The sequence below is a fragment of the Mizuhopecten yessoensis genome, unplaced genomic scaffold (assembly GCF_002113885.1).
Source record: "Mizuhopecten yessoensis strain PY_sf001 unplaced genomic scaffold, ASM211388v2 scaffold6719, whole genome shotgun sequence".
Classification (NCBI taxonomy): Eukaryota; Metazoa; Mollusca; class Bivalvia; order Pectinida; family Pectinidae; genus Mizuhopecten; species Mizuhopecten yessoensis.
In genome coordinates, this window is record NW_018406690.1 from 1,609,003 (window position 1) to 1,634,344 (window position 25,342).

Genomic DNA, 25,342 nt, shown 5'->3' on the forward strand with positions numbered 1-25,342 from the left:
ATAAAGAATGTCTGGAACTGGTCTACCAGGATCTGTGCTTTGTCCTTACTGTTACAAAAAGTATGTCCCATCTTCTGTAGGTATGCTTCCCCAGTCTTGTTCTGTCTTCTTGACTTGACGTTACGCCAGAAATACTTGCTGTTGTTGTCGGGAAGGCCTGTCTGTATGCTGTTGTTGTCGGGAAGGCCTGTCTGTATGCTGGTGTTTATGTACTGGAGTCATGCATGCTTGAAGGTCTTCCTGCATTCTCGCTGGGACGTCTGATACCTTTCGCAGCTACCGGTCTTCTTGGCATGAGTATGCATTCTGGTTTTCTTTAGTCTTCTGAGATCTATATGTTAAGCCAGGGAACAGATTTTCTGGATCTGGACATCTTAGATGATCATGCTCCAGGTTTCAGGATTTCTTTGTGAGCCTGCATGATGGCATCCATGTAGATGTCTGTCCAGTTGGCTTCGGAGAAGAGAATGAATCTTCGAGGTTTCTTGTGGATAACCTGTGGGATGATATCGGTGTCTGTCATTACCATGGCATGGTCACTTATCCCCGGGATGGATGTCGAGTACTTAATGGGCGATGGGTTGTTGGTGAACATACTATGGATAATGGTTTGACACGTTACGTTGACTGTCTTAAATGAAAACTCCGGCTACGTAATCACGAAACAGGTGTAGCTGTACCGAAATCAGGACACCCCTTCCAGTTTTGGCTTATATTTGGAGATGAAAAAAGTATTCAGCAGAACATGGAATATCTTTGGAATATTTAAGAGTCAAGGGTCGCTCTGAATGAATTTCTTTTCCAAACTGCCATTAATTAGTTGTGAAATAATAGATTTGTGAAAAATCACATACAAATATTGAAAATCAATAACGTCGCATGGCGTATCAATTTAAAACGTTATATTTCGTCATTATTTACAAACTAAAACTGTGATTGTAACCATAAGTGGCAGTAAATAAAGTTCATATAATGTTTTATTGGTATATAAGCATCTTTAAATCAATATTTGCACAGCATGCAAATTTCTTGTGACTTTTTCCTTCTTTCCTACACACACGCAGAATAAGAACACGCATTATTCTTCTCTACAAAATAATACATCAACAAGTAGCAATACACACTAACAATCTCATCCCCGCAGACACCAGAACACGTCAAGGACACGACCTTAGTTACAGACATATCTATACATCCAAAGACACATACAGACACTCACCTACCCAAAACAATAATCCAATCAGAAACACTAGCGAATTCAGGACATGCACCACATATAACATAATCGAACATATACAAAACCTACAACATAACCAACACTCACTGCTTTAAACCTATTTTTATCATATAGCAAATAATAAAAATATAATAAAGACGAAGTGTCCCGATTTGGGTACTGTGATATGGGTGGCGGTTCGGGCCAAAAACGATATAGCGTAATAAAAAGTAACGCGTTAGAAGTGAATTTTAACGCGTTAAATGCAGTTCTAACGCATTAAGCGTGTTAAAATTCAGTTCCAATGCGTTAAAAGTCACTTCTAACGCGTTAAAATTCACATCTAACGCGTTACAATGGTAAATGCACTGGTCAATCGGGGAAATCGTATCATAGTTGATGATTTTGATATTTAAAATAAATGAAAATGTTATGACTATTTATATTGAAAAACCCCAGACAATAACCCATTTCCATGTCATATTTTTTTTCTAAGTAATGTGGAAATGGGTAATTGTATGGGGGTTTTCAATACAGATAAACAAATTTTTATTTCATTTAAATAAAATATGACGGTTTTGATATATAAATAAAATGTCCAGAGCCTTTAAAGTGGTGTCGGAACGCAATTTAGAATTTTTATCATGAATTGGTTTTCAGGAAATGCCCTATTTTTTGGGAACCTTGATATTTCACTAAAAAGTGTGCCAATTTGGATACTATGGCGTTAGGTATTTAAAGACGATAAGAAAATAAAAAATGTTTTAAAAATGTGCAGAATATAACTGAAAAAAACCTTTTTTAAATAATATCAGACGTAGATATGACTCGCCGCTTTGCTTACTTGCAAAGCCGGTCTATTCATTTCGAGGCGTTCTGGTCACCGGTCATTAGTATCTCCCCCTTACAATGGCGACTGACAGGAAGGAATCCAGCGATGAAACTGTTCTGGCTTGGAAAGTCTTGGAAGATGCTATTAACGATAGAAAATATGTACAGGAGATGATGACACTGGAAATATTGTCATGCAATTCTTTTGGGGGAAGCAATTTTACAAACGCTTTCGTGACAACGCAACAAAAACTGAGTACATTCATAAAGCTTTCCCCTTCTGGAGAGAAAGCTTGCGGGTTATACTTTCAACATATATGGGACATTCCAAAGCTTTCTACGTTAATTCAAGAAAAACAACGAGAAGATGAAGACAATATCCCATCAACTAAACGACCTAACTTATTAAGTGACGAGGAAAAGAAAGCTTATGCATGTTTGCAATCTTATTTAAATGGTAAGTTATGGTGAAAGTTGCAGGTCGGGGCAATTTCAGGTTAGCTTTATTAATTTAATATAGACCAGACATCTGTCAAAACGTCTCAAGTTTTTAGCCCACCATCATCTGATGGTGGGCTATTCAAATCACCCTGCGTCCGTGTTCCGTCGTCTGTCCGTAAACAATTCTTGTTATCGGTATTTCTCAAGAAGTACCAGAGGGATCTTTCTCAAATTTTATATGTAGGTTCCCCTTGGTCCCTTGCTGTGCAGGGCAACTTTTGAGACTGATCGGATAAACAACATGGCCGACAGGCAGCCGTCTTGGATTTTGATATTGAAAGTTTGTTATCGCTATTTCTCTGAAAGTATCAGAGGGATCTTTCTCAAATTGTATATGTAAGTTCCCCTTGGTCCTTAGCTGTACAGGGCAACTTTTGAGACTGATCGGATAAACAACATGGCCGACAGGCAGCCATCTTGGATTTTGATATTGAAAGTTTGTTATCGCTATTTCTCTGGAAGTATCATAGGGATCTTTCTCAAATTTTATATGTAAGTTCCCCTTGGTCCTTAGCTGTGCAGGGCAACTTTTGAGACTGATTGGATAAACAACATGGCCGACAGGCAGCCATCTTGGATTTTGATATTGAAAGTTTGTAATCGCTATTTCTCCGGAAGTACGGGAGGGATCTTTTTCAAATTTTATATGTAGGTTCCCCTTGATCCCTTATTGTGTATGTTATAATTTGAGACTGATCATAAAAACAAAATGGTTTAAAAGAAGGACTACACAGGTTTTTCTCATATTGCAATTTCACATTAAGTACTGTACTAGTAAATATGTGAAATGACAGACTCACTTTGAAGGTTGGCTTTTATACACATCAGTATTAAGTTTAGATCAAAAGTTACCTCAAGGTGCATTTACTGTTAACATGACTCGATCAAGATCGAACTGACAAAGAACTAATGAAGATGGTACAAAGGTGGGTGCCAAGATCCCTCTGGGATCTCTTGTTTTAGGTACATACCGCATAACCTCAAAAACAATCATGGTTATTCCTTAAATAAACTTTAATAACAAAAAATTCATGTTTTTCTTATTTATAGAAACATATATATGTAACAAAAGATTTAAAATTTTCTGGGCCCGTATTTATGAAACCGTTCTCATGCTCAAGCATGGATTTTGTGCTCAAGTCTAATTTCTTGTTCCAGTTATACATTATTTAAAAAATCTTTGTTTTGTTTAAGTTTTGGACAAAAATTTAAGTAATTTGAAGCCAAATACTGTTTTCAATATTAAACTTTTTGATTGTTGACATGGTTTAGGTGGGTTACAAGAAAGCTGGCTTGAGCACAGAACCTATGCTTGAGCATGAGAACGGTTTCATGAATACGGGCCCAGAAGTTTTCTATTCACCAACCACAGTTACAATTATGTTAAATGATAATAATATTAATGGGTGACCGTCTATGGAAAACTGACCTGGCTCATTGGATTTATTATTTTATTTCTCTAGGGAAAATTCACAATTGACCGATCAAGTTTCACACACATGTAATACCATATTTATGACTTAGTAAAATGGATCAGTTATGTGATAAAATGACATGGCCGTATGACATACAGTAGTAAAATAGATCATTTATGTGATGAAGCAACATGGCTGTATGACACACAGTAGTAAAATGGATCATTTATGTGATAAAGTGACATGGCCGTATGACATACAGTAGTAAAATGGATAATTTATGTGATAAAGCAACATGGAGGTATGACACACGGTAGTAAAATGGATAATTTATGTGATGAAGTGACATGGCCGTATGACATACTGTAGTAAAATGGATAATTTATGTGATAAAGCAACATGGAGGTATGACACACGGTAGTAAAATGGATCATTTATGTGATCAAGCAACATAGCCGTATGACACATGGAAGTAAAATAGATCAGTTGTGTGAAAAAGTGACATGCCGTATAACATAGTAAAATGGATCAGTTGTGTGATAAAGTGACATGCCGTATAACATAGTAAAATGAATCAGTTGTGTGATAAAGTGACATGACGTATAACATAGTAAAATGGATCAGTTGTGTGATAAAGTGACATGCCATATAACATAGTAAAATGGATCAGTTGTGTGAAAAAGTGACATGCCGTATAACATAGTAAAATGGATCAGTTGGGTGATAAAGTGACATGCCGTAGAACATAGTAAAATGAATCAGTTGTGTGATAAAGTGACATGCCGTATAACATAGTAAAATGAATCATTTGTGTGATAAAGCGACTTAACATGCACATTCAACTTATCATGACCTAATTTCATTGTATATTTTGTACTCTTAGTGTTTTACTTGAACATGTGTAAAAGTAAGTGTATAGTGTCCTTTGTGAACTAAACTCTGAATAAACAAGTGACCATTAATATGTACAGAATTCGGACTAAATTAGAAAAATGGAAGACTAAAAATATTTTGAATTTTCTCCTTGTTCAATTCAAGATATGAATCTCCACCAGAAAAGACTTGAGAAAGTGTAAGGTGGTGCCACAACCTTTTCTGAGTCCGATGTTGTGAGAGTTGTTGATGCTCACTTATTTGGACCTCTGAGTGAAGGAAACTGCTACATTGATAATCACACGGAGACTGATTCACAGAGTGTATGCAGCTGTGGGTGTGGTAGACAACTAAGGACAGGTCCTACAGGGCTGGGTGAGTTCATGTTGTGGATCTGACTGTTGATCACTATTTTCATCCTTTGCAGGTGTCAAATTAAGCTGAGAAACTAATCAAGATTATGTGTCCTTTGGGGTAACCTACAGAGAACTTGGTAATCTGTCTATATTTCATCAACAATTATACAGACATACCCTTGTTATTTGATCATCGGTTTAAATTAACACAAAATTTGTCCACATTAGCAAATTATATTCCTGTCTCATCTCATTTCTAATCTAGGGACACCAGCTGATTAATTTGTAGGTAAGGGGAATCATTTTTCCATTAATGTACATGTTTGTAACTGATCAAAAAGGATATTTAAGCATTGAATTGCTGTCAGTTGGCATTTATAGGCAATATGAATGCCAACTGGACAAAAGCTAATTCAAGTGCGCTTCATGTTGGTTTTGCCTTTGTCCAGATGGAATTCATATTCCCTATAAATGCCAACTGAAAGCAGTTCAATACTTACATTAACCATTTTTTGAATCTGTTCATCTCATAAAAAATTCCGTTGCACTTTTTCTTCTTCAGCATGTAGTTCAAATAATGTACACGTATGTATTGTGTATGCTTGTTAAACGAAAGAACAGCCATTGCCCGGGAAGGGTCAGTGGTATCCAACATAACATACAGTTGTATATATTGAGAATTTTACATTTTATCTTTCTTGAATTTCTCATGAATGAAAATCGTATCAACTGATGTGCTATGCAAACATAAATATTTGTCAATGGGTAAAATTCTGTTTTGTCAATGGGTTAAGTCAATGGGTAAAATTATGTTTTGTCAATGGGTATAATTCTGTTTTGTCAATGAGTAAAATTTTGTTTTGTCAATGGGTATAATTATGTTTTGTCAATTGGTAAAATTCTGTTTTGTCAATGGGTAAAATTCTGTTTTGTCGATGGGTATAATTCTGTTTTGTCAATTGGTAAAATTCTGTTTTGTCAATGGGTAAAATTCTGTTTTGTCAATGGGTATAATTCTGTTTTGTCAATGGGTAAAATTTTATTTTGTCAATGGGTAAAATTCTGTTTTGTTAATGGGTATAATTCTGTTTTGTCAATGAGTTCTGTTTTGTCAATGGGTAAAATTTTGTTTTGTCAATGGGTAAAATTCTGTTTTGTTAATGGGTAAATTGTGTTTTGTCAATGGGTATAATTCTGTTTTGTCAATGGATAAAATTCTCTTTTGTCAATGGGTAAAATTCCTATTGCAGATAGGATTTTGTTCATCTCTCCGAGTGAAAAGCATGCTTTATAAAAAAGCAGTCTTATTAAAATGGCATATATCTGTTTATTGGCTTTGTTAATGAACTTAAAGAAGCCATGTAACATGATTTCTATTAGACTGTCACAATCATGACCTCTTGTATCTTTTGTTTAAACAGGAATTGAATTCACCTGGCATGGGTATGCTGACATGTTTGTTCAGGGGACTGTGCCAGTGACAGTTTGGTTAGGACAGGAAGAGTCAGACCCCGACAGCTGGATACTGGGTTCAGAAGAACAACAGCATGATTTGGAAAATAACACACAATCTGGTGAAATGAAAAAAGACAAAGATGCATTTCAAAGTCAACTAATTGCCCAAACAATTACCAATGCTTTTGCTCAGGTTAATCAGAACGAGCACCTTGCAGGGCTACCTATCCCGGCGTTTGGATGTACTCCAACAAAATTAATATTTTATGCTTATGACTGTGAAAATGATGTGCTTCTTAAGAAAATATTTGCAGTTGACTTTGTTCAAAAGCAGTCTTTTGCCAAAGCAGTTGTTTTGGTTTGGCTACATTTGAATTTCACAATTTTTATGAGAGAAGATGTAACGAGTATTGAAGAACATCCAGAGCTTAAAAACTTTCAAGCCAAATTTTGCATCAATGACACAATCCGTTCATGGTATAAAAATGTCGAAGTTGGTGCAAATTTTACAGGATTCCAACACTCATCTAGAAATGAAACTCATGTAGAACTTATCACTACAAGAGAAATCAAAGTTGATTAGTTGAATTATAATCATTTTGAAATTATGGTAGAAGGAAACTGCTGAATTAGTGTGAAATCCAACATAAAACAGTCCGGAAATGTTCAGGTGTTCTGTTGGAGGAAAAGTGATTCCTGTTAATTTGTAAGTCTGTAAATGATGTCATATGGTCATCAAATATGGCAGCCATATGCAATTTGAAAAACTTGCTATTGCTACTACTCCTGAATGACAGACAGGTCCTAGAGACATGTGCAATACATGTTTTATGCTAGTCAAATCGACTTGTAGTTTTTACTGAGTGAAAATGAGGACACAGGGTCATTAAATATGGCCACAATGGCAGCCATCTTGAAAAGCTTGCTATTGCTCGTCCTCTTGAATTGAGAGGTCTTAGAAGCAAGTGACCTACAGGTTTTACATTTGTATACTAGTCAACACGACTTACAGATTTTTTCTAGGTGAAAATTATGTCACAGGGTTATCCAATATGGCCGCCATGGCAGCCATCTTTAAAAGGTTTTAATTGCTATTCCTTTTGAATGTTCTAGAGATAAGGGAACTAAATCACATTAGTATGTACTATGTAGTTCTTAGGTGAAAATGAGGTCACCGAGTCGTCCATGGCCAGCCATTGTGAAAAATGTTCTTGCTATTCCTCGTGAATGACAGGTCCTAGAGACATATTACTTGTAGTAACTTGACTTGTAGATGGCAACATGGCAGTCATCTTCGAAAACAACTTATCACAGTTTTGATTCTGAATGACATTCCCTAGCGACAATGACCTACAGCATATTAGTTAATACGACTTGTAGTTGGACCTCCTATTAAATTAGGTCACTGGGTCATCCAATGGCTGCCGTGTTGAAAGGATTGATTTTTCTACTTAATCTCATCACGATGACAGATGTTAATGACATGGGACAAACTTGATACTGTGTCACCAGTAGAGTGTTTGGTAAGGAACTTTGGTTTTCAGGATTTGCTTTGAATTCCTGATCAGTAGGATTTTTTGACTGATCCTCAGTCATGGTACAAAAATGTCGAAGTTGGTGCAAATTTTACAGGATTCCAACACTAAAATAACCTTGACCTAGTTTCAAGGTCACATGTGTCAAATATGTCAAAAACATCAAGCGACTTCTTCTGAATAATCGAAAGGCATACAATTATAATATTTGGCTGGTGGCTTCCTGGGATAGAGCTCACCAAAGATTGCAAATGAAAATGACCTCAACCTACTTTAAATGTCACAGAGGTCAAGAACATTTGAAACAATTTGTTCTGAAGAACCAAAAGGAATGGATTCATAAGATTTGGCGTGTAGCTTTTTGGGATAGAGCTAATAAAGTTTGAGAAGGAAAATGACATTGACCTACTTACAAGGTCACAGGGGAAAATATGTCAAACAGCTGAAGATAAACCGAAAAGCATAGAATATTATAAAAATATTATTTGGCTGGTAGTCTCAAAAGATGGAGCCGAAAAAGTTTGCAAGGGAAATATTTGTAGTGCAATATGATATTTAATGAGAAGATTTTGCTATGACTGCTTAAATATTCAGGTGAGCGATACAGGCCCTCTGGGGGTTTAAGGTAAACTTTAAGTGCTAGTCGGGGGTCAAATGTAAACATGGGTTAAAAGCTTTAACAATCTTCTAAAGTTCCATAAGGCCCAGGGTCACGATATTTGGCCAGTAGGTACCTGAGATTGAGTGCTATAAAATTCCTCTTTAAAATGACCTTGACTTTCAAGGTCACAGGGGTCAAATATGATTAAACAACGATATCCTAAGAAGCATTTGGTATAGAGTCATGCTACTTGGGTGTGTTATGTTGACCAGATGTGAATCGTTTTCTTTATTACTGTAATGAGGTCCACTGTCAACTTCAAGTCCTAGCCGGAGTCAAAGATCTACGTGGGTTAAAAGCTTTAAAATTACGATTTCAAATTTCAAACAAAAATATCTTAAGAAACGTTTAAGAGATGTTAAAATGTCTTGTGTTCTAGTTACCAAATTTGGTCTGAAGTTACCTACAGTATATGGCAGTTTCATGTAACAAAAGAAACAGGTGAGCGATACAGCGGGCCTCTTGTTTTGTGAAATATGAATGCGGTTGCTGACAAGATCGGCATCAATATGTGAAGTATGCAAGCTATCCTTGGATTGTTTTTAACTCATTTACACCTGAAGACACATTTGAACTCCTCTAATTCAAAGGTTGGAATAGTTCATAATGAAATTGCAGGGGTCAATGAGTTAATTACCATAGCTTTCTCAGGATTACAAGCATGGTGGTGAATTTAAATTAGTAGGAAAGGCTTTTAAAAGCAACCGATCTTCCCTCTGGTTATTGATATCACTGATTCTGGGCCAATTGTAGTGTTGCCTCTAGTTTAGTCCTGCTACAAAGTGGTGCGGGGCATATAGTGGAACCCTTGTCCGTACATATGTCTGGTCGGTAAAGGATTTGTGTCTAGGTCAGTAATGACACTTGGCGGACATATTTGTGAACTTGACCTTTGACCTTAGCCTCTGTGACCTTGCTTTAGTTCATAAAGAGTGGGAGTGGGGCATCCGTTCCTTAAACATATTTCTAGCTAAGTGTATATGGAGATACTGACAACTACGTTATAGCCAACTATCATCACATGGTGGATGTAAAAAAGGGCCGTCGTTCTTCTTATTCTTGTTGTCTGTATTTCTTATGAAAACACTTGATGGATCCTTTTTTTCAATTTTCCAATGGCGATTCTCCTCCCTTGACCTATATGTGTGCATGTTTAATTTTGAAATGGATCGGAAAAACAAGATGGCCGCCCATATTTTGGAAGTTCAAGTTTGTTGTTGAAATTTCTGACTTGACAAGATCTTTTTTCAAATTTCATGTATGGTTTCCCCTTGGTCCATGGTTGTACATGTTTTATTGTTAGACTGATCAAAAGTAAAAAAACGAAAAAAGACCGTCGGTCAGCCATCTTGGATTTTGTCAGTTCAAGTTTGTTATCGCTATTCTTAAAAAGTAAATAATGATCTAACTTTGAAATAACACTCTCCAAATCAACTGTATGGAATTCTAACTATAATAATAATAAAGATATTGTCAAGACTACCAATCGCACAGATAAGTGAAAAAAATCAAGCGTACTTCAAACACCTGGTGGGCGACAAGATTCCCTAGCTTAAAGGTGCAGTCGGCTTTGTTTGCCTGATAGCTACATTTATCTCATTTGAGTAGAGGCACTGTCTTCACCTATTATTAAAATTAAAATCAATTAGTTCTCCTCTATTTATAAACAATAAAAATTAATGAGTTTTACGCACCCTCTTCCGTTTCAACAGTAGTTGAGACCAATTTGGAATCCCACCATTTTGGTTGATACGCTTTAAACGGCATCTCTTCTAAATATACCGGTCGATTTTAAACTAAATTGCCAATGGGGATCGATGTTATTAAGAAAAAAGGACCTGACCTTCCTGATGGATGAGGGTCGGGGTCAAAAGTGTAGCCTTTATTTAAACGACACTTCATCCCAAAACAACCAGACAGGTTTCAAACATATTTTGGTCGTAGCATCCTAAACATAATGCAATAAAAAATAAAATAATGCCCTTGGAAAAGGTCACGAAGTCTGGAATTCAGTGTGACCTTAACCTAAGGCTTGCAAACCCAATAGTAGTATGTATGCGAAACACTGCCCTGCCATCTACATATTTTCCCTACAATTTCATTTACATATATATAGTGAGTCGAAAGTTATGCAACGGACGATGTATTTGACCTTTTACCTAATTGTGACCTTGACTTTCGGCGTACGGACCACTGATCCCACGTAGATCGATTTAATTTCTATGGCCATTATTTTACAACAATTGTGAAAATTGTCATTAATCACTCTTGTTGGTCCCGATGTTAGCGCGTAAGAGGTCTTAATATGGGAGGGATCCTGAGTATCAACAATCCCAGTTCTTTGTCACATCCGATAGAGGAATCGAACCACGTCCGTGTTGGTAAAATGCTAGTGCGCTATCCACTGCACCACCCAACCACCCTTAAATGCAATCTAGATATGCAGAGAGTCAGAAGTTATGGCCCAAACAATGAATTTGACGTTCGATCTCAATGTGACCTTAACTGTAGGGACCCAAAAGTGGTACGCAACACACTACACTGCCGTTCTACATATATCCCTTTAATTTTCTTCAGAGAGTCAGCATTTATGACCCGGACGATGACTTTGACCTATGACCTCAATGTGACCTGGATCCTGGGAGCACACACCAACTTGTGGTACGCAACACACACCTTTGCAAATGGTCCCAATGAGCATTTCGGACGGACGAACGGACAAATTGCCGCGAAATTTTTACGGGAAACTTAATTGAACATATTCTAACGAAATTTTGGTGGTAGCGTTTTTAGCATACTTCATTTGTATGATCAAAAGTAGTCATACAAATATAGAGTCTGCCTGCGAGTCAAATGGGGCCAATATTCCAATTAAACTGCGGCAGCAGTGTAGATCGAAGGTATTTTTATATAAAGATGTTAATATTCCTGGGGATTTCCCTACCAAACTACTCTGCAGATTTCAACTTAATAAAAAATTCGCCTCCAAAGTTGTCTGATAACTTATTCAATGACCTTGGCCTTTTTAACAAACAACAAAACAAACAAAGTTATATTGATAGACATTGGCTTTATACAATGAACTGAAACGGTGACGTTAACATGAAGATATATGGATGATATAAGATGAGTTCCGAATGCACAACAGATTTTCGGTCTAGAGTCACACCGTACTGCTCTGGAGTCTACAGACGGACACAAACAAACCGCATACACCTCAAGCAGCTGTGATGTGATCCGGATGCCAGTTTGTAATTTGAATGACCCCAGAATGAAAATTGTCCCGTGTATATAATTATATATATAGCACAATAGAAGAATGCAGGCATTACAAAAATAATGTTTTAAACAGCGAACAGTTTCTCCAAAAGAGAAAAAGCGTAATATCTTGTATATAGTTCGCTATTTTTTAAGGACCTACTCCTCGATGACTTCGTAGAATGTTGTAAATATGAACAAAGTCCATGGAACCCGTACGCTGGAATGTTTAATATACAGCTAACTCCTTCAAACAAAGATACTCAAATTAGATAAATATTTCTTTTTTAGTCTGTCAATTCGTCGATTCAAAAGGCATTACAGCTGAAATATTAATGTCAGCTCGGCGACGTCGTACATCGTCATCCTCAAAACCCCAGGGGTTACGGTCACTTGTGTTCATGTACTCTGGAATGTGTCATGAGAATAGCAATGGTACGAGGTACGCAATTGCATCGGTTTTAGGTAATGAAAGAGGGGAACACCCTGACAGATAGCTAGAGTAAAGAGCAACACCCAACTTCCAAGTCCGAGAATTTTACCATTACGCCGCCGCACACTTCCTTAGATGTTGTACAACTGACCAGTAACGTATACAGAGTCTTTGATTTCATCATGACATAGTCCAGGACTGCAGAGAACGTAAGAGAGCGTAAATACTGGAATTTCGAGGATGTTTAGCATCAGTTAGATAACAACAATGAATCCGTATTTTAAGCCTTTCGAAATAATAAAAAAACCGCCATATATTAAAGAGAATAAATTTAAAGAATACAACCACTACATAACGGGTAACACTTACTTAAGTTTATAGACATTTAGATAAAGGATGTAAAGCTGTGTACATACGCTCACTCGGTAAATCTTGCATAGATGAACATGGTTGATGATGTATTCTGTAGTATTTACCCAAAGAATCCCCGTACCACTGCGGAAACCTATAACTATGATTTGGAAACCTTTTTTTTTTTTTTATCTGCATGCCAATTATCAGCTTTGATAAATCATTTCTAAAAAGAAAGGCATTCCTTGCGGAACTTTTGTGAAAAAATAGACAAATGCAGCAAAAAAAATAAAATTTAAAAAAGTAAAAAAAAATCGTCATTCGTGTTCTGAGAGTAAAAATGTTATGGGACCAGACCGGAATTTGAACCCCGGACCTCCGACCACTATGCGGATGCTCATACCAATTGTGCTACGTGAGCTGTGGTACTTCCATGATCAAGCCCGACGACAAGTTATAATCCATAACGAAATGAAGAGGAGGTTACGTAAAATATAACTTATCTCTAGTTTTTTGCCTGTAGTGGGACAGGGATCATACAGTTTAAGACGTAAATGTTTGACTGCATTACTCACAAAATTGTGTAGGTAATCCTTGACAATATGAACATGTCAACATCAAAACTGTTGTCACGTCTATAATAAAATTACATCATGTCTACAATAGAAATGACGCCAGGTCTACAACAGAAATGACCTCAAGTCTATAATGTTGACATGAAGTGACTTAAAGTAGACTTAGTGTACAATGGAAATGACTCCACGTCTACAACAGAAATGACCGCAAGTCTATAATGTTGACATGAAGTGACTTCAAGCAGACTTAGTGTACAATGGAAATGACTCCACGTCTACAACAGAAATGACCCCAAGTCTATAATGTTGACATGAAGTGACTTCAAGGAGACTTAGTGTACAATGGAAATAACGTCACGTCTACAACAGAACTGACCTCAAGTCTATAATGTTGACATGAAGTGACATCAAGTAGACTTAGTGTACAATGGAAATGACTCCACGTCTACAACAGAAATGACCTCAAGTCTATAATGTTGACATGAATTGACTTCAATGGAAATGACGTCAGGGCTCGTATTCATGAAACCGTTTTCATACTCAAGCTTAAATCATGTAACATGGTCAAAAAGTCAAGTGTAAACACTGAAAAAAGTAATCGGCCTAAAGTCTTTCAAAATTTCTTACATATCATTGAAAAAATATTATTTTTATATAAATTTATCACTGGCACCAGAAATTGGGCTGTAGCACAGATTCTGGGTTTGAGCCATCCAAGGATGGGTTTGAGCATGATAGCTGTTTCATGTATATGGGCCCTAGCTGGTCTATACAAATTATACGAAAACACGCAAACAATGGAAATGGCATCTTGCCTACAATGAAAATTGTATACATTTATCTTCAACGTTCTTTTCTTCTGTATAAAATTAAAAGAATATATACATTTTTGTTCGAAAATAATTTGCATATTTGATGGAACTATTTATAGGTTTATTAATTTTTCCTATTATTCCCGACAAGTGATTGGCCAGAAGTGAATCACGTGTCCACCGATAAAAACCGATATTGACTTCGAGCGCGTGATTTTTGTTAAAGAACTGGGTGTTTCTAAAAATAGAATAATGACGTGTCTCCAAACGAACTTATCGTCCCGCTTCCTTATAGCATAGATCCAGGTATCGACCTCAGCCAAAGGCTATAATTGCATAATATCACAGGTATATCTGATAAGATATGTGATGTGATTGGAGAAATGATACAGATGGTATTAACATTGTATAATGATACAGTACGGACTATGTGTCCTCCCATTGCTAGAGTAGACAGTTAGCCATGTGTTGGGGACATATATGTAGAAATATGCAATCAGATGTACGTAAAATTCGGGGACCTTGGTAAGTCTCGATCGGACTCCGACATTCTATATCTGTATCGCTCTCCCATCACACTATGGTGATACGTCATATGACTACGTCACATCGCACACTACATGTTCCGGTTAACACATCTAAAGTTGAGAACATCGTTAACGGGTTTGAAAAGAAAATTGAAGGCGGAAAATAGAGGTGCTAAATGTTTTATACAGAACATGCTAACATCTTCTGCCTGAAGTGAAACAAGGTTCTGGTTCAAATCATTTCCCACTTTGGTAGCGAGACAGAAAATTTTACTGACGTACAACACATAAATTGCAGCGTCAGAATGAACCACCACACAATCAAAAAGACCGAGGGAAAACCACAAAACCTTAAACAATGGGTTGTTTACAAAATAAAGCAAAGTAAAAACAACGATTAGAAAGTGAAGGGGACATTGAAGAAACTTGAATAGAAACAACATATTTAATATGTTCTATCAACACAGATAAAAGAAAATCGAGATAGCTGCCCGATGTTTCAAGGAATATCCGACATAGCAATATACAAAGATATGTTAGATAGAATACCTAGGCTGTATATGTACTATAGATGTATAGTGAGTATTACCAGGCATAAATAATATAATATATATAAAGTAAAATACTGACATGTTATTATATTAACAAACAATGTATCTAAAAAAAATATACTGTTAAAGTGGACATTTTCGCGGTGTGGAAATGTTCGCGATTTTCGCGTTGAGTAAATTAGCGCCAAAATATTCAAACGCAAATATTAACTTTTAGATTATATACACTTTATAAATATCTAAAGAATATATAGATCTCTGAACCATTACTGACGCAGCGAGCACTTTAAAAAATCGCAACGCATAGCGGCCTGAGAACGCTTGATCACTCACTATTAGGTTCATGGGATACAATTGTTTTATAACAGTATTAATCTGCATTGTATGTTGATTTCTATGTACGTAGGGATCTTGTGGCTCGAGGCCGACATCGCCCGTGGATCAGACCAAGGTCAAGGCCGTCAGACTTGCTAGTAAAAGCAAACCACAGACGACCGTTTAACCAATAACGACGTTCTAATAAAACCTGTCGAACTGTATGATTATCACGAAGATTAAAGTTAACAATGTCATATACCCTCAGTAATCCGGATTAAGATATTCTGGCAATCTCCGTCACAGTGACTCCGATAACATAACCTCAGTAATCCGGACTCCCCACTCTGATAACATAACCTCAGTAAGCCGGACTCCATACTCTGATACATAAACCCTAGCAATCCGGACTCCCTGTTCTGTAAACAACCTCTGTAATCCGGACTTCCTACTCTGTTAACAACCTCAGTAATACGGATTCCCTACTCTGTTAATGTAACCTCAGTAATCCGGACTCCCTATTCTGTTATTATAACCTCAGTAATCCGGACTCCCTATTCTGTTAACATAACCTCAGTTACATATCTGGTGTATGTTATGTTGCGGGAATCTGGATAACTTATGTTACATTTGTATCTTAAAGACGTATTGGAGTCTAAATGATTGCGGTTTTGTATCGCAGTAACGGAATCCGGATATTTGGGTTCCATGGTCAGAGTATTGGAATACCAAATACTGTGGTTATGCTGTCAGTGCCCGGATGACTACGGTGATAATACCAGATAGTTGTAGTCGTGGAGCTACGTCATCCAATCTCAGATACTCCAGATAAATAACCATACTTATCTGGATTCCGAAAATTGCCTCAGTAACCTGAATTCTGGTACTCCGGTAACAGAACTCCAGTATTCCATTACTCTGATGACATAGGTGATTCGGAATCCCACAACATAACTCTAAAAGTAATCCAGACTCTGATACTAATGTAACATAACCTCAGTTATCCGGATTCGGGTAACAAAACCTTGGTAATCCAGACTCCGATACTCATGTAACATAACCTCAGCTATCCAGATTCGGGTAACAAAACCTCGTTAATCCAGACTCCTTTACCGAGGTTAAAACCTGTTTAATCCTATAAAATACAGTTCATAATCCGGATATCATTATAATTATCATAACTTCAGTAATCCGAACTTTATTTCTCAGTTAACAGAAGCTTGGTAATGCAGAATCCGATAACGTTACCTTATTAATGCAACTCCGATAACATAACTTCAGTAATCCGAACTTCGTTACTCATTGAACAGAAGCTTGCTTATCTTGACTCCGATAACATAACCCCAGGTAGCCGAACTCCGATAACGTTACCTCAGTAATCCGGACTCCGATAACATAACCTCAGTAATCCGAACTCTGGTGATATAACCTCAGTAATCCAAACCTCAGTATCAAACCTCAGTCATTTTGACTCCGGTACACCATTTCGAACTTTGTTTTCCAGTGAGATAAAATGTCATCCGAAGTGCGTTTTCCGATCAGTGGAACATGCTCCGATTCATCTTTTTTTATATATATGATTTATAACGAACTTTTCACAAGTTTATTGTGATCCTTGTATTAATCTTCTGCCCAAATCTGATATAAAAATGTCAGTAAGGAATATTGGCGTCACGTAAATATTTTTCATGTCTCTTCCGTTTCAAGTATCAGCGAATCGCTACACTACCTGCCTTATGAGGCGGTCATATCGGGTGGCGGTGATGGCGGAGTGTCTGGGTCGGGCGAAGGGGAGGGAGGGGTTTGAAGATCGGTCCCAGTGTCCTGTTGTATAGATGGAGGGGCCACTAACTCGGCTGGGGTTACGGAGAAGCTTGTGTCCTCCAAGTCTTCTTGTGTGTCCTGTGACTCTTGTTGTGTGTCCTGCGATTCTTGTTCGGTTTGAACATCGTCAACGGCGGGGCTAGTAGGTCCCACGTACACGCCTCCGGGGCCACCCTCCTGCTCTGTCGGTGGCATGTACTTGCTTGCAGTCTTCATCTCTCGCGACTCCCTCATGGGTTCCTCTGTGTCATCCGGCTCGGCTGAATTTTCTCTCCCGTCTGGTTCCTTCCGTTCGCTCTCTTGCTCGGTGTTTATCTCATTCTCTATTAAGGGTTTTGTTTCGCCGTTTTTGTCAGTTGTTCGGATTGTGGTTTCTGACACGACCTCTACTTCATGGGATCCGTTACCTGAAACACATAACCTTCATATAGGGTACACAGAACTTTCAAATAAGGTACACATAACCTTTAAATAACGTACACATAACCACCAAATAACGTACACAGAACCTTCAAATAACGTACACAGAACCACCAAATAACATACACAGAACCTTCAAATAAGTACACATAACCACCAAATAACGTACACAGAACCTTCAAATAAGGTACACATAACCTTTAAATAACGTACACATAAGCTTCAAATAACGTACACATAAGCTTCAAATAACGTACACATAACCACCAAATAACGTACACATAACCACCAAATAACGTACACAGAAGCTTCAAATAACATACACAGAACCTTCAAATAACGTACACAGAACCTTCAAATAACGTACACAGAACCTTCAAATAACGAACACAGACCGCTCGAAAGAATGTATACAGAAAACATCGTTCACCAGACCAGCCACCACTTATGCCGACAAGCTAACAACCAATCCTTTTGCTGGGAATGAATTAGGTTAAATTATTTAGGACCTAGTCTACTTACATGTGTACATTCAAATAACATTTAAAAGCATCGCGCTGTTTTTAATTGGCATTCGAAGACAATTATTCGCATACACTCCGAAAAATACGCAACTGTAAAATGCTTATATTTTCTATGATTGCAAAAATGTAGATTTTTAGTTTTTCAGTTTCCGCCCATGGAACACTTGAATTTCTAAGAAGGTTCTATATTAGGTGTTACTGCCATGTAAATGTATTAAACAGACACACTGTAAGATATACTACGATATTAACCGTCCAACACTGTCATTCACTCAATAACTACTGTGCCCGTCTTAAAAATGAAACATTTATCAACTATCAGCTAAATATAAAATATAAATTTGAATCATTCTAGAATTCAATTTAGTCGTCCTCAACTTGAGAATTCTTAAAGTATTCTCATTGAAAATATTTGTATTCGGCATACTACTACAAAGAGAGGATCTGGCTAATTCAGTAGCTCGTGTACACGCCTTAAAACACTTAAGATGATAGGCCTATAAGCACCCATCTTAATAAAAAAAAAAAAAATCACGATTTATCAGATGTATCTCAATGAAGTACAACAGTATAATGTAATGTAACAATAAAAACTATTATCAGTTTATTTTTGGACCGATTAATGTACCTTCTAAGAAAAAGAAAAACTAAAAGACTGAATAAAAGTTATATATTAACAAACCCGTTGCCATGGCAACCATCGGGGTACCCAGGTCGTCAGACTGCCCGCTCTCCACGTGAGCTGCGTTTAGGGGTAGCTCGTCTCCCTTCTTCTCGTCAAGGTCATACACACCGGCCTGTGAGCGCCTCCTGTAGTCAAGTTTAAAAGATATGTATGGACAGATAACTTAAACGTATTATCGCTTAGCGGATTGTCTCTGATGTAGCATTGCCTTCAAAAGGCGATAGATTTGTACTTCTTCTGTAATCTTATTAGCCAGAGTAGCGGCCTGGTCAACTGATTGGGTAGATGCCAAATCGAACAGGAATTACTTTAAACCATTCTCTGTATATCAATACATTATATAAACAAAAGGTATATGTAAGTGCATGATCTTATATATGGACATAAGCCGGCTGTCTTTATATTCCCCTCAAACCTCTTTATAACACACTTACCAGAGACAGTAGGATATGATGACTGCAACAATGATGAGGATGACCAGGATGATGATAACAGCAATGATTCCCACATCGCTGTTCGCGGAGGCGGACGCAGTTGAAGCTTATAGAAAGAAAAGAACTTAAATAACAAAAGGAATTGATATGGTAAACATTGAACGATCAGTTGTAATCCTTTTCAACAAAATTTAAAAATATAATTGATTCTAAGGCTGCTTTCGCGTATCCAGGTTTATAAGGTTGAGGTGACGCAGAAATATTCCGCGATAAACGAACGCAATTTGACCGGTGAACTATCCAAGACTTTTAGACATGCTAAAATGCACAGTATCTGAGTTACGTGACAAATAACAACATATCAAGAATAACGTGCCCTACTTTTACGCTCGTACAAAATTATACAATAATGACTAAACTACACATGTGAATGGACCTTGTTTTATGTAGAAAATAAATACAAACTAACCAGATTCAGCAATTTTAGTTTGAGATCAGACAGCGCTACGACACGAAAAGCGAAAAAGTCGGATTACTATCCTTAATGATCTGGAATGTCCTATCATTGTCTGAACGCAGTCGTATATGTTCGTAACAGAGTCCTACAGATCGGGAATGGTCCGAAGAGGTCGGACAGTTAGGTGCGTCCCGTAACATTCGGGAAACTAAGCCGATTTTGTTCAGTCGGATTACAATCGTGACTATGTTGTGACAGATTCTGCTGTATCGGATCAAAATCGTAACTATTTCCTGTGTTGTCTGGACGGTGTCCTGACGGTGTCCTGTGGAACGGGCATGATCTGGAGAAATTTTTCATTGTCGTTTCTTGCCGATTGAGTCCAGATTGCGTCCCGATCTTGCCGATTGCGAACCGTCTTTGCCGAATCCGTTCCGCAACAGTTCCGTAATGAATACGAAATTCGGCAATACTACCAACGTCAGAGTCCCGACAATTACAGAACACGATACGACTGAGTCCAGACAAAGCCGTTTGCAATGCGGTACAGCAGACTATGGTAGGATTGCGTTCCGACAGTGTCCCGAGCATCCCGAATATGGCGACAGTTGTAGGATTCCAGAAGCGTGGATTTCCAGATTCGGCTGACCTGCTCACGTATGGAGTATAACGTGTGTGTGTGTGTGTGTGTTTGTGTGTGTGTGTCATTCATTGACAGTACTTTGACTGGTCCACCATGAATGGTGCTCGTAGGCTGAGACTTCTGCAACAGGTTGCTCTCGTGGAAATGGAAGAAGAAGAAGAAGATCTTCTGTTTGCCAATTATTATTTGAACAGAAGGGCACTGCGACCCGGTAGAAATAGAAGATACTGGGCCAAGCCCTGGACATCCAGAAGGGAGCAGCTCGGCCAGTATGACACATTGATGAGGGAGCTGAGAGAAGAAGATCCATAAGCTTTCATCACCTACATGAAGCTGACTATGGAACTATACGATGAAGTCCTGGCTCGGATCACACTCTGCATCACCAAACAAGACACCTGGTGGAGGCAAGCCCTTGATCCTGGACTTAAGTTTGCCTGTACCATGAGGCATCTGGCATCCGGCGATAGTTACAGCAGCATAAAGTGGGACTTCAGGGTTCCCAGTAACACCATGTCAATGTTTGTCCCTGAAGTCTGCCAAGCCATCATTGATGAGTACGCTGTAGAGGTAATCGCTTGCCCCACTACCCCAGTGGAGTGGAAGGAAATCGCAAATGAATTTCACCACTGTGGACTTGCTGGACTTCTTCAACTGGCTCACCATCACCACCAGACCCTTCAGCAGATGAATGCATAGGATAAATAGAAATAGGCTTTCTTTTCCTTGGTTGTCCTGCAGTTTTCTTCATGGCAGGCACGGGCTTCTTCTTAGCAGGCATATTGAAGTAGCTTAATACTTATAAAGATGAAATTATATAATTTAAATGAAGACAATCTGCCAATAACTGACGGCGATGCTCCTTGTAGAACTGCTGAGGCTAGAGTGAGAATCCGCAGTCGTACGATTCTTTTATTGGACGGGACTCTCGCGTGAAACGGTTTTCTAACGGATGTGTTCCGTCAGCGTCGGTTCACTGTCCGATCACTGTCTGATCTCTGTCGGATCGCACTCGGGAGAATCGGGACGCTGTCGGGACAGATTCGGTCGTTTTTTACCATGCGAAACATACAAATCGGATCAGAATCGGATTGAGAACGGGATAATCGGGTCGAATTCGGCTGGAAACGGCTGAATCGGGACGCTTCCTGAACAATATCTGATTGTTGTCATGATTAAATAGATGTTTTTACAAATTTGTGAAAATCCAGCCACGAATCACAGGATCTTGATCCGACTTTTGAAATGTTTTAATCAGGAATGGTCCTATCAAGGACGACAGTAAAAATCCTGAATGTGTGATTGAGGCTTTAGTGCCGATCTCAGGCTTTTGGATTAATAAATGTCAAGATCAGCGGATCTGTCGGGTCAACAAGTGTTCAGACAAGCGGGTTTGTTGGGTTAATACGTGTTCAGACTAACAGGTCTGTCAAGTTCACACTAGCGGGTCTGCCAGGTTAATAAGTGTTAAGGTTATAGGTGGCCTGTCGGGTCAATACGTGTTCAGACTAGCGGGTTTGTCTGGTTAATAAGTGTTAAGGTTATAGGTGGATTGTCGGGTAAATATGTACATGTATTCAGAGTAAACGGTCTGCCGGGTCAATGATGTCCAGAATATTTTACTGACAAACTAAGCTGTCCAGTTAATACATGTGCCTCGGAGTAATGTTATTTTGTAAATCTTCATCTGAAACTATGATACAGATATCCTATGTCGAGACCTGTCTGGCCGTAGGGAAAGTTGCTCATTGATAAGCCGGGTTATCATTGTGCATTAGGTGTTTGTATATATTTCACGAAGACTTTAGCCCCAGTAAAATGTTGATGTACTTGTTACAATCGAATGGTCGTGTATATATCAAATACGCTCTGTGACCCCGTGAACCCGTTAAACGTGTACCTGTTAATTACAACCGTATACTACGTTACCTACCTGTGGTGGCGGCAGTCGTTGGAGTGCACGCATCGCACTTGGTCGTACATGTCTTTGAACTGCAATCTGAAGCGAGAAGCAAATCATGAAAAGAGTAATAACACCAGAAACTTCAGGGAACTATACCATTTACTACAAGTAATGCCGACAACCACAGATTACAGGACTAAATCACTACTACAGAGAACTATACTATTTACTAAAAGTAATACAGACAACCACAGATTACAGGACTAAGTCACTACTACAGGGAACTATACCATTTACTACAAGTAATACAGACAACCATAGATTACAGGACTGTATCACTACTACAGGGAACTACATATATATACTACTCACTAAAAGTAATACAGACAACCATAGATTACAGGACTGTATCACTAATACAAGGAACTACATATATACCACTTACTACAAGTAATACAGACAACCATAGATTACAAGACTGTATCATTACTACAGGGAACTACATATATATACTACTCACTTAAAGTAATACAGACAACCACATATTACAGGACTGTATCACTACTACAAGGAACTACATATATATACCACTAAAGTAATACAGACACCCACAGATTAAAGGACTGTATCACTACTCAAGGGAACTACATATATACCACTTACTACTGCCGTGTAATCGTCAAGGAATGGTCTCTCCAAGATTACGGCCATTACAGACAATAGAAGGAAGATGTCCATTTCAAACCTGAAAATCTATTGTTTCCAAACATGGTCTGACAGCGGTAGGTATAAATGGACAAACGGCATATTACGTCCTTCACCAACCATCAAATTGTTTCTAAAGGTTTTTGCAAATCAATGACAAGTGTAGTTTGACAGCCTCGATTTGTGAAACAAAGTTGAAATCTGGTCCATTATCTTAATAGTAATTAAAAACTAAAAAGATTGGATAAATAGAAGCCTGTGATCAAAACATTTTGTTTTGTAGTTGATTTTTGTTGTACATTTAAGCCTGCTGTTGTCAGATCATGTTTAAAAACAACAGATTTTCCGTCTCGATATATACTCCTTCTCCTGTTGTCTATAACTGCCGCCATCTTGGATAGACCATTCCTTTCTTGTGTCCATTTCACGTTATAAAGTGATTTTCCACGTTATATCGTATTTATTTTACCCTATCACGTATTTATTTCGCGTTAAAACGTGTTTTTTTGCGAAGATAAGTGTTTGTCGTATTATTACGCGTTTGTTTGCGTTAGAACGTGCCTTTTTTTCGAGAAATAACGTGTTTTTTCGCGTTATTAGACTTTCCATTTTTTTCTTTTTGTAAGTGATCCAAAAAGGCATTCGTAAATATACCGGCGGAAAAGAGGAACACATTTTTGTTAATCAAAGGATAATCGTTTTCAAATGCTATAGTTGTATCCAACAATTAATGTTGTCCCTTTGGCTTGATTCTTACAAGTGTAATACAAGTAACCATACAAGTCATTGCAATAGTGTGACCCATCCTCAAAAACCATGGGTCAGTTCAATACCACGTGTGTCTGCCGCGTGCGTCAATCAATACCTCTTTCCATATACTCCATCAACCTGTTTATTGTCAAAGCTTCTCTAAAATGTTGGAGCATGTGCACTGCTAAATTTCAAACTGCGTTGACGTTGATAAGTTGGGGTCCGACATAACGACGCCGTGGCCTCAAATCAAACATCTCGCCCTTGATTTCTAACGGTTCTCGGACAAATTGGGCGTCAATGGTTGCCAATCACAATGGTTGCCGTTTCAGTCACCGTTTGAAAGCGGTTCTGAAGATGGGACAGCCAGACACCTCTGTCCTAATGTTGCAAAGTTACACGCAGACGTCCACTCCTGGGACGATCTACTAGCCTTCCCGTATGTCTCAGATACGTAACTTATCGGGAAACTGTTGATAGATGTACACCAAAAGTTTGGCGACGTCATGTTTCAGTTGACCTTTTAAAATTAAGGCAATAGCTCTCCCTCTATCAATTTCAGTCATTCGCAGCAATATTTTTAGTAGATTATTTGCTGTTTTGTTATGCAATAGATGTGTACTAATCGAAAGTTGATTTTGGTACGGTTTTAAAGTTCGTTACACCTAGAAGTGTCTCAAACTCTTGGTTCCAATTTTGTGGAACGCGTACAAAGTTCCGTGATTATGCCTTTTCTAACTTTTAACCAATAGCTCCTGTACAGCACCAGGAGTAACCATACCATCGAATGTCACTGAATTTAGTTAAGGGTCAAATACACGTAAGCGTGTCTTTTTTCCGTGGATGAATCGTTTGCACTGGCAACTCTAATGAGAAAGCAATCCCAATCAAACACTTTTAGTAAGGAAGCACCGTGTGGAGATGAGCTCAATCAACCCTAAGTAACTGAAGTTATCTCACAGAAACAGAGTTTCTATTCATAATAACGGTGACCTTTGATCTTCGGACTTGAAAAGCAATCCCAAGTAAGCACTAATGGTAAGAAAGCACTGTCTTAGCTCGATCTACCTAAAGAAACTCAAGTTATCGCACGGAAACAGATTTTATGTAAACAAGGAAAAGTTAACAGCAACAAGAGGCCCATGGGCCTAAACGGTCACCTGAGTCTACAGTATTTATTTTTGTTGTTGAAATATGTACCAATTTGAGTAAAAAATAGTATAATGTTAACTTAACTTTGTCAGGACCATGAGCTGATCATTCCTAGACCAATTTTAAGTGAGATCGGCCTATTAGAACTTAGTAGCAAAATAGCGGCCATGGCAGCCAAAT

The 25,342-nt window shown here is 38.0% G+C and overlaps 1 protein-coding gene and 1 long non-coding RNA gene across 2 annotated transcripts in view; one reads left to right on the top strand and one right to left on the bottom strand.

Moving 5' to 3' along the window:
* The first annotated feature begins 2,092 nt into the window (after window positions 1-2,092).
* On the top strand, window positions 2,093-7,567 carry LOC110452496. Its single transcript, XR_002463196.1, has 3 exons — window positions 2,093-2,504; window positions 5,002-5,211; window positions 6,614-7,567. It is a non-coding gene; the product is annotated as an uncharacterized LOC110452496 (long non-coding RNA).
* Window positions 7,568-11,893: 4,326 nt separating this feature from the next.
* LOC110452536 (fibropellin-1-like) overlaps window positions 11,894-25,342 on the bottom strand; it is a 53,239-nt gene continuing 39,790 nt past the window's right edge. Inside the window, exons 12-15 of the mRNA XM_021501137.1 lie at window positions 22,586-22,651; window positions 19,553-19,658; window positions 19,116-19,243; window positions 11,894-17,896 (exon numbers count right to left, since the gene is read on the bottom strand). Coding sequence (XP_021356812.1) covers window positions 17,400-17,896; window positions 19,116-19,243; window positions 19,553-19,658; window positions 22,586-22,651 — 797 coding nt within the window. The 3' untranslated portion in view covers window positions 11,894-17,399. The remainder of the gene's footprint in view (window positions 17,897-19,115; window positions 19,244-19,552; window positions 19,659-22,585; window positions 22,652-25,342) is intronic.